General features: G+C 33.9%; 1 protein-coding gene across 2 annotated transcripts in view; it reads left to right on the plus strand.

The window, feature by feature from the left end:
- The window catches only part of LOC106470048 (tensin-1-like), a 105,051-nt gene that overhangs the window by 16,868 nt on the left and 78,882 nt on the right, over window positions 1-9,301 (plus strand). Inside the window, exon 2 of one of the 2 annotated variants that reach the window (XM_013930570.2) lies at window positions 839-877. The exons of the other annotated variant lie outside the window; for it this stretch is intronic. Coding sequence (XP_013786024.2) covers window positions 839-877 — 39 coding nt within the window. The remainder of the gene's footprint in view (window positions 1-838; window positions 878-9,301) is intronic. 2 annotated transcript variants of the gene reach the window in all.

Below are 9,301 nucleotides of genomic sequence, written 5' to 3' on the forward strand. Positions count from 1 at the left end.
TATATATATATTTATTTATTTAAATATAGGCCAACGTATATGTATATTTTACCCATGTGCTCTGTATTTTACACTTCATTTCTGATTTCCACACATTGTACCATGCAAGGCCTTGTACTATGCCCGTATTATGAATTTGAAGATTCATGGTTCGAGTTCCCCTACCGCAAAAAACAGCAACAACGAAAAACATAACAAAACAGTACTTTGCACTTTGGATCCGCGTGTGCACTATTAGACTGACGGTCACATCACACAATTCGATCAGCCTTCCCTCTAGTGTATTAGTTCCAAATTAAGAACCACTAGGAATCAACTTCAAGAAAGATACCAAAGTTTACCGAGTGTAGCTATAACTGTGTAAGCTGACCTTCCCACAATTCCTGGCAATACCTGTTTCACATGTGATGTAAAAAGACAACAACAAATATAATAGATATCTATAGATTAATTATAATAATTATTATGACATTGTTGTGTTTAACTGTATAATATTCAAATATCCGAAAAGTTCAGGATACATTAGTGTTTGTATAGTTTTGTAGATAAAATTAATAACTGAAATATATGACTGCGGACGTATAGTTCAATACTTACAACCACAACTATATTGTTGCAGATACAATACACACACACACACACACACACGTATATATATATATACACAAATAAAAAAGGAATTAGTTAAACAATATATTTGTTGAAGTTAAAATTAAAATTTTGTGAAGTTATTTTTATTGTTAAAAAACATATAGTTTTAGACTAGTTTAAAAATTCCTTATGTTAGATTATACAGAAAACTCTGACGTAAATTATTTTTGTTTTTCTTTTTACATAGGTAATAGCGTCATGTGAACCCCCGGCGAATTACGAATTAGTAAGTTTAGTTTTGCATTCATTTTATTATTTCTATTTTTTTTACAAAATTTCGCCATTGTTTCTAAGGGGCTTTTTTTTTCTTGTATTATCGAGGCAATTTCTAACCGACTCCTTTATTCGTTAAGTTAATTTTATCCAATTCGCCCATAAAAATGTTGAATAGCCTAGTTTAACACAATCGTTGCACAAGACAGGCAACAGTAGTAGGTCTTAATTCAATACAGGCAACAGTATTTAAGAAAAGGTAATAAAGTTATAAACTTCACTTCATTTGTTACGCCATCCGACAATTCTCATATATAATTGTATTTTAAAACTAATAACATAAATAAATTAACATTTAGAATTATACACGGACTTTTCTCTACGTTAAAATACTTTTATTTGCGAGCTTTCGGCCCTCTTACTGGAGCCTTCATCGGGCAACAGTAATAGGTCTTAATTTATTGCAAATCCTATTTATATGTATAGACCAACTAAAAACTTCATTTATGATTAACCCTAAGTATTAACGTTTTCTATATACGTACATTTACAATCAGAATACTGCTTATTATCTACAAATAAATGTTTATATAATGTTGCCCGATGAAGGCTCCCGTAAAAGGGCCGAAAGCTTGCAAATAAAAGTATTTGAACGTAGAGAAAAGTCCGTGTATAATTCTACAAAGTCTCGTATTTATATACAAATACAAGCAGAAGTTTGCAGTAGTGGAACTATTGCTGGTGATGTTTTTTTGTCCAATTTTTCTTGCAATAACTTGTTATTTTGTGTTTAAGTAACCATTTATCAGTCGTTCCCAACCTTTATCTCTCCACGGCTGGCAGTGTAAAAACCTTACGGACCATTAGCAGTATATCAATCTATATATATAGTGTTGTTTCCCAGTGAAGGTTCTTCCTCCAAAAAGCTTTGAAGGGAAAGTTATGAGGCACGCGTATTTCACAAAGAACTCAAAAAGAAATAATGCTTTTTTACCTACTCCTACCACATGTACCAGTTATACATTTCACGAAACTTTAACTTTTCTCAAAACTTTTTTTTTTTTTTCACTGGGTGTTCCTGTGTGTCAACGGTTGGGAACCACTACCTTTTATATCGACTTCTACTACCCTTTGTTGTTATTGATGTCGATCGACGCCCAATTTTCATTTGTACAGCCATGGTTTAACACAACAGAGGCGAAGTAGTTTTTTTTAGGTGGCAGGACAAGGAAGAAGAAATTCCATAATTATTTATTGGAGATGTTCCCATACACCACTGGAAAGTCTGGAATCTGCTGTCTCCATATGATGGTAACTTATTTAGGTCTGTAGTTATGAGCAGTCAAAGAAACACAGGGTTTCGGAGTGGCCGCACAACCTTACCAATAATGATTATCTCCTTTCTTTTCTATTTTCAAATCAAATTATGCGACCTTTCTTCACTGTCTGTTTGAATTAGGACACCTTGCTCTTGATCGTCTGAAGGCTGCTACTACTATCACTACTGTCCTTGTCAGTACTAAACCTATTTTTTAGTGCCGCTAAAGCATCTTTGGGCTTGATAGATGGATTTGCCTTAACAATGGTTATCAAAAAGTACATCGTGTTCGCATAGGTTGCAAAGTTGAATATTTAAGAACCTTGCACGTGCATGTAATCGAAGGAATAATAGTGACTGATGATGAAATGCCGAAGGTGACAAAGTTTCAGGGCGTGGAGCTTTCTGCTGAAGATCTATTGGGCTCGGGTCAGAAACACAGATGTAATGACGGGCGAAGAAGAAGGTTCACACAGTGGACCCGTCAGTTTTACATTAAGAAGTACTATCATTAACTATGGGTTTCTGATGATGTTGTGGTCAGTCATAATTCGGTCATTGTTTGTCCTATTTAGAAGCTATAATCGTCATATCGTATATTACATCTTATATGAAATTCGCCGAAGTTGGATAAATCCGATCCCTGTAACTCTGGTTCAGAGAGACCCAGTGTTAAAACAGATGATAAAGTTGAAAGATAAATTCAATTTTAATTAATTTGTAGCTTTTAAAAAATGCACTTATAGACTAAGTACAGGAGCTATTGTAACGTATGGATACTGTGGTTGATTACCTGGTGATGGTGGGAAAAAAAGTCAGTAAAAATAAATACAGCGGGACAAAACTCGAGCATTGAATTATATTGTAGTATATGTGAGCACAGGAAAATAATTTCAACAACTTCTCTTTAGGAGCTTTTGTTCTGCTTTTTGGAGTCAAGTTATACGTAACCCTATTCATTGATCAGAATAGATACAAAAACTGTTTTTTAAAGATTACAATAAAATTTACTGTCAACCAAGGGACATCACGTTGGCAGTGATTGATAATGTTTAAGAAAGAAACAAAACACTAGATACGATGGTAATAACATCTAATAAAAGTTTAATTTGACACAACGTTTCGGGCCTAAACGTTTGGGCCCGAAACGTTATGACAGATCATAATTTTCTAGATTTTATTACCATAGTATTTAGTGTTGTTTTTTTTCTTAAACTTTGTCATAGATCTTCTGTGCGGTTTTTTTAATATATTTTTTGTGTCTATATACAGTGGCTTATAATATCACGTGTTCAGAAAACAAACATAGGGAAAGTATTTAAGATAAATTGATTTTTAAACACGAAGCAGTAAGAACAAAGCAAACACAACAATTAAAGCAATCTCAGCCACAACTTTAATATGATAGCATAGAAGGCTTTCTAATAGGTTAAATTACTTCTGAACACTTCTAAAAATAAGATAAGGCGCCCTCCTCCTCTTTCAATAACGCAGGAACTAATGTAAAAATAAAATTAAGGTATCTTTACACTTAGTGTACAACGAGCTTCGAAAGGTTAAGGCCCGCTAGACAGTGACTGTTCTTGTTTTGCTCCAGTTCAATTACCAAAAACATTTAGTACAAAGTTTAAATTAACGTAGCATTTCTCATTGTTACTATACGCAGCTTGTAACCGGGAGATAGCTTATTTTGGTGAAGCAAATTTAACCGAAATCCTGAAAATCAAGAGGCTACAATTTTGTTCTAAATGTTTCAAGTCTTTTTTTATTTTTATCGTTATTGCTAATTTGAGGGGTTAAGTTAGTAAGAGTTACGTAAACCGGCTCCCAGGGAACAGATTTTCTATTGGAGTCAACAAATCATTCACACATTTATCCGGACTTACAAAGCTAGAATCCGGGTTTCGATACCCGTGGTGGGCAGAGAACAGATAGCCCATTGTGTAGCTTTGTGCTTAATTACCAACAAACAAACACATTTATTTCAAAACAAAAGATACATTCATAAATTTCATTTAGGTTGGTGTTTCGGTACATCTTTAACCCACACATACACACGTAAAGGAAGATGGCTCAAACTGGAACTCAATTAAAGGAATAATATATATAAAGATACGGTTGACCGTGATTTTAGCTGGTCATAGTTATAGGCTTTTGTCAAACCACATTTAACCTGTTTATCTTTTATTTTAACCTAGTCCAAGTATAAAGATGAGTTATTTTTTTAGTTAAAAAAATAACTTATTCATCAAGTATTTGAAACCTATTATACGTTTATAATTCTAATTATTGTATAAAATATTCACAAAAACATAAATATCGAGGCCCTACTCATTGCTAATACATATATATATATATGTAAATTAGATTTTTGGAGATAAATCACCTTAAACAAAATATGGTTGTGTTTTATTTTCTGGCTTTAAAAAGAGCGTTTGTTTGAAATGTCGCCAAGGAAATGAAGTACAACCATAACTTTTTAAGATGAATTATCTTCAATTTTGATCAAGGTTTCTATTCGAAAATTATAAAAAACACCCTTCTATCTCTATAATTATCAGATTTATTGGGTAATTAATTTTCAGGCTATTTTTCTATTCCATCCTGTTATGTTTTTATCTAATCTGACGTTACATTTCTCACGTGACATAGTGACGTTTATATGGTGTCCAAACACCAGAACGCGGTAGAGATTATAAAAAAAAAAAAAACTTTATAGGTTTCTGGTTTCTTTAAGGAAACGACAAGAGTGGGTGAATGGAGTGGGAAATAGTCCTTGAACAGGCGTCTCTTTCTTTCTTTGAAGTGACCAGGGAACACAAACCACGTGCTACACTGGTGTTCGTGTATGCTGTAGTCAGTAACACTTCAATTTTTACAGTGAATTCATCTGAAAAAGTACGTGTAACTAGTAGAGTTAAAAGGTTACAAGCCTAATGAACACGCATCAGAACATCTTACTTTTATTTTTCCCGTGATTAAAAGAGTTGATTTCTCTATCCTTTTAAAACTATACTCGGTGATTCAGTCCATGATAGTCAGTGACATTTTACTTTCAAACACATTCGACTTATTAGACTAAGTCACGTAGACAAGATGACTTACAAGTCTCATTAGCGACAGATTCCACATAAACTTCTTTAAAATTAGATTGCTTTTATTTTTGCTTCTTTAGAAGAATGCAATATGGAATTGTTATTTATATCAGAACTTCTAGAAACTTTGTGCTTAACTTCAAACAAACAATATATATATATATATGTATGTCTTGCTGTTATATATTCTGATTCTTTGTACAGTTTGATAGAATATATTCTTATCTTACTTCAGTAATGGCGATTGCCGTGCTCTTTCTGTGTTTCCTGATTCTTTGTACACCTCGGTAGAAAATGTCTTTCACTATTTTATGGTATCAAATTCTCAAGGATGTTTTTAATCTTTCAACTATATATATATCCATGTGTCTGTCTGTCTGTTTGTGTGTCTTTTCTTTCTGCTATATAATTTCCCTGAATCTGTTTGGAAAGTTCTATTCAGCAGTGTCGTTTTATGCATGTTAATGCTTTTTCTACTACCATTATCTTCAATGATATGATGCTTCATTATGTGTCATTTGGTGTATGGCTTATGTTCCTCTGAGAATACTGTATGCTTCAGAAAGCTCACTATTCGTTGAATAACAACAAATTTCATGTTCATTTCTTTTTTCACTACAGTAAATCGTACATAACACATTTATGATTTTAAAGAGTTCTTATTTGGTATACTTCTCATACGTAAGTGATTGCAAGACATCGTTTAGGGCCCCGAATACGATTTAATGAACTATTCATAGTAATAGACCAAATCCTTTGGGAACTAACAAATTTACGGTACAGTGCTTTAACTATATAACGTAGACATGCTGTAATTAAATCGATAGTGTATTTTCATGTGTGGCAAAATATGGCTTAGTAGCCACGATACAACAAATGTTTTAAACGTTTCTACTTTGAAAGGGGAATCCCTCAGTGAATCAGCGGCAAATTTACGGACTTACAATGCTTAAATCCGGGTTTTGATCCCCGTGGTAGGCAGAGCGCAGATAACCCACTGTGGAGCTTTGCGCTAAAACAAACTGAACAAGGGAAAAATATAAAGAAATATCCAATGTTTGGGTTTATTTCTACAGATTGTTCCAGTATTTACTAACGATGCAGTGCTGTCTAATTTATGCTTCTGTGCGGTTGAAACGTCAACAACATAAACTCACTTAGAAATTAGAAGATATAATTTACAAAAAAAACTTTTATCTATCATTGGAAGACTTCTCACAACTAATAAATAATTAAGGGACGATAAAGTCAGGTGTATAACAAAAAAGCCCCCACCACCCAACCCTGGATAAATACTGAAGTACACCTCTATATCAGCCTCTTAAAGACTCTTTCAAGATGAAGGAATTAACGCGTCACTTATTAATATTACTTCGAAGTTTCATTCTTACAGGGATACTGTTCAACAAGCTATAATCATCATGATCAAGAAATCTTGGTGGTGTCTACCCGAGCGTTGGTCTGTCTCCCGTTTAAAAAGCTGCGCACGCAGGCAAAGCTCAACATTCACTTTTGAAATGACGGGAGAACAGGCATGAATAATGTTGATGCCAAATTTTATTTTGCAAGCAGGATATTCTACACTCAATTGTTAGAGATTAATCACACTATCATTCACATTTCAAAATGTGACGTAACGTAAATAATAAAAATGTAATTTACCGGATGTTATTGTTGAGTGGCTCTTAACATGACTGAAATACTCAACAATTACTTTTCGCGGTATAAGTAACTCAGAGCTTTGGCTCTGAAAGAAACCAAGAGTGCAACACATTTAACCTTTTTAAAGTCTATCAAATAATATAAACTGATCGATTAACTTAAACTTTTCCGTCACTGGGGACGTGTACTTTTGTTTGTATATTAATATTTTTCAGATGTTCTGTACTCATTCAATATATTAGTATTTTAAAATGTTCAGTAATAAATCAATATACTAGTGTTTTCCAGATATTCCATAATCAATCAATAAATACACTAATATTTTGCAATGTTCTGTATTCACTCAATGTACTAGTATTTTGAAGGTATGCTGTACTTAGTCAGTATATTAGTACTTTGAAGGTGTTCTGTACTTAATCAGTATATTAGTAATTTGTAGGTGTTTTGTACTTAATCAGTATATTAGTAATTTGTAGGTGTTTTGTACTAAATCAATATACATTACGTTTATTCAGTGTTTTCCAAATTTTAAATAGCGGCGACTCCCTAATTCAACAAAGTATCCGTTGCGCCTCCTTCACATTAACAAGATTTTCGCAAGTGACAACAGCAAAATCAACATATTCCCTACCTGTTTTTGATCATTTTAGTAAATGAAATAGTGCTTGTAAAGAATGAGTAAATGCGAGAGCAAAAAAAAAAAAAGCGTTGAGAGTAAATTGATAGTGTTGTTGGGTTATCGACGTCTTCAACTCTTTTGTTTCTTCCGTCGTTATTTATGAGGTCTCCCACCAAAAGCCCTCCACCCCCACAGCCACCAGCGTGTGCCCTCCAGGGTGGAGGCGCCCTACAGTTTGAAAAACACAGCGTTAATTCTAACATAAGTTAAAACTGGTCTCATAGTTTACTACAATTTAAATCTAGTATAATCTGAGAAGCTGTAAACTTAAATCTAAGATGCTCTGAAAGAAAGGTAACATTCATCCATGTTTCTTTTCCTTTACATACTATTATTATTTTACTACTAATCTGTATGTAGTCAATTGTGATTACTCGTCGCCAAGCAGTAATTTTGTTTCTGCATTGAAACAAGCCAGTAAGGGAAACGTATAAAACTTTCACTTGTGACCCGTATTTATTTCAGCAGATTAGTCGATATAAATAAAGTGTACAAGGAGTTGTGTAAATTAGTAGTAACGCTGATCACAGCAACGAGTGATATACGTTTTGTTTATATAAATGGTTCATGTAGGTCAACTTTTTTCTGCTTTGGGTCAGCTAGTAACACGTCATCCAAAAAAGACAACTTAATTTGTATTTTAATAGATACCGTTAGGCCCACCGACAGGGTGGGGGGGGGGGCAAAGGGGGCAACTGCCCATGGGCCCGGGCGAATGAAATCTGGTTATGTTGTAAAGCCCGCAAGGCATCTTGGTACATTAAGAACGACTGAAATAATAATTTGAGTAATAATTAATATGTATTTGTTACTTTATAGATTTAATAGATAATTGTTGTTACTTTATTAACGTTTTTACGCTTATACTGTAAGGTAAAAACGGCGGCTGCTATGATTTTGTCTGGTTTATGAGCTCGTTGCTGTCCTAATTTAGGATCTTATTTTTAATAAATTCTTGAAAATGTTAAAAAAAAGAGAGAGAGAGAAAGGGGGCCCGGCGAAGATGTTTGCCCCGGGGTCCGTGCTGGCTCTCGACGTTCCTGCCGCATACATATAATCATGATGGTTTACTAGTAATCTCACAGTTATGAATTTATCACTTTAATGTTAACATTTCATTTACAAATTAATTGCTAGTGGTATTTCAAGCATGCATCACAGGATAACACCAGGGTCGTTAAACATGTTCTTCATTATTCTGCTGTGCCAACCGTGTTTACTATGCACCTGAACACAAACAGAAAATGGATACTTTATTGTAGAAGAGAAAGGAACGTCAATGCTTCAAACTAAATGTTTTGCAGCAGAAATTTCAAGACGCACATAAAAAAAAACAAAAATCGAAAGTAGTCAAGCAGAAGGTGAAAAGACGCAACAGTATCAAACTTTCATACTCAGGAATTGTTGAAACTAAACTTTAGAGAAAACACGTAAATATTTGATGACGCCATTCACAGAAAAGATTCTGGCAATTTTACAGTGCTGTTACGCATTTGTATTTGATTACGTTTCTCGCTTCGTTACCATTTTGGACGCCATCTTGGATTCCCGTGTTAGTACAACATCTTTCGTGACAAGGGTGCACATTCTAGTGTTAAAGATATAGTTCCATTATTACTCTACTTTCTCTCTCTCTCCAGCACACACACAGTATGTGAATTCACTAATTTTCTGATATCGATG

This window comes from Limulus polyphemus, unplaced genomic scaffold (genome assembly GCF_000517525.1).
Source record: "Limulus polyphemus unplaced genomic scaffold, Limulus_polyphemus-2.1.2 Scaffold3791, whole genome shotgun sequence".
Lineage (NCBI taxonomy): Eukaryota > Metazoa > Arthropoda > Merostomata > Xiphosura > Limulidae > Limulus > Limulus polyphemus.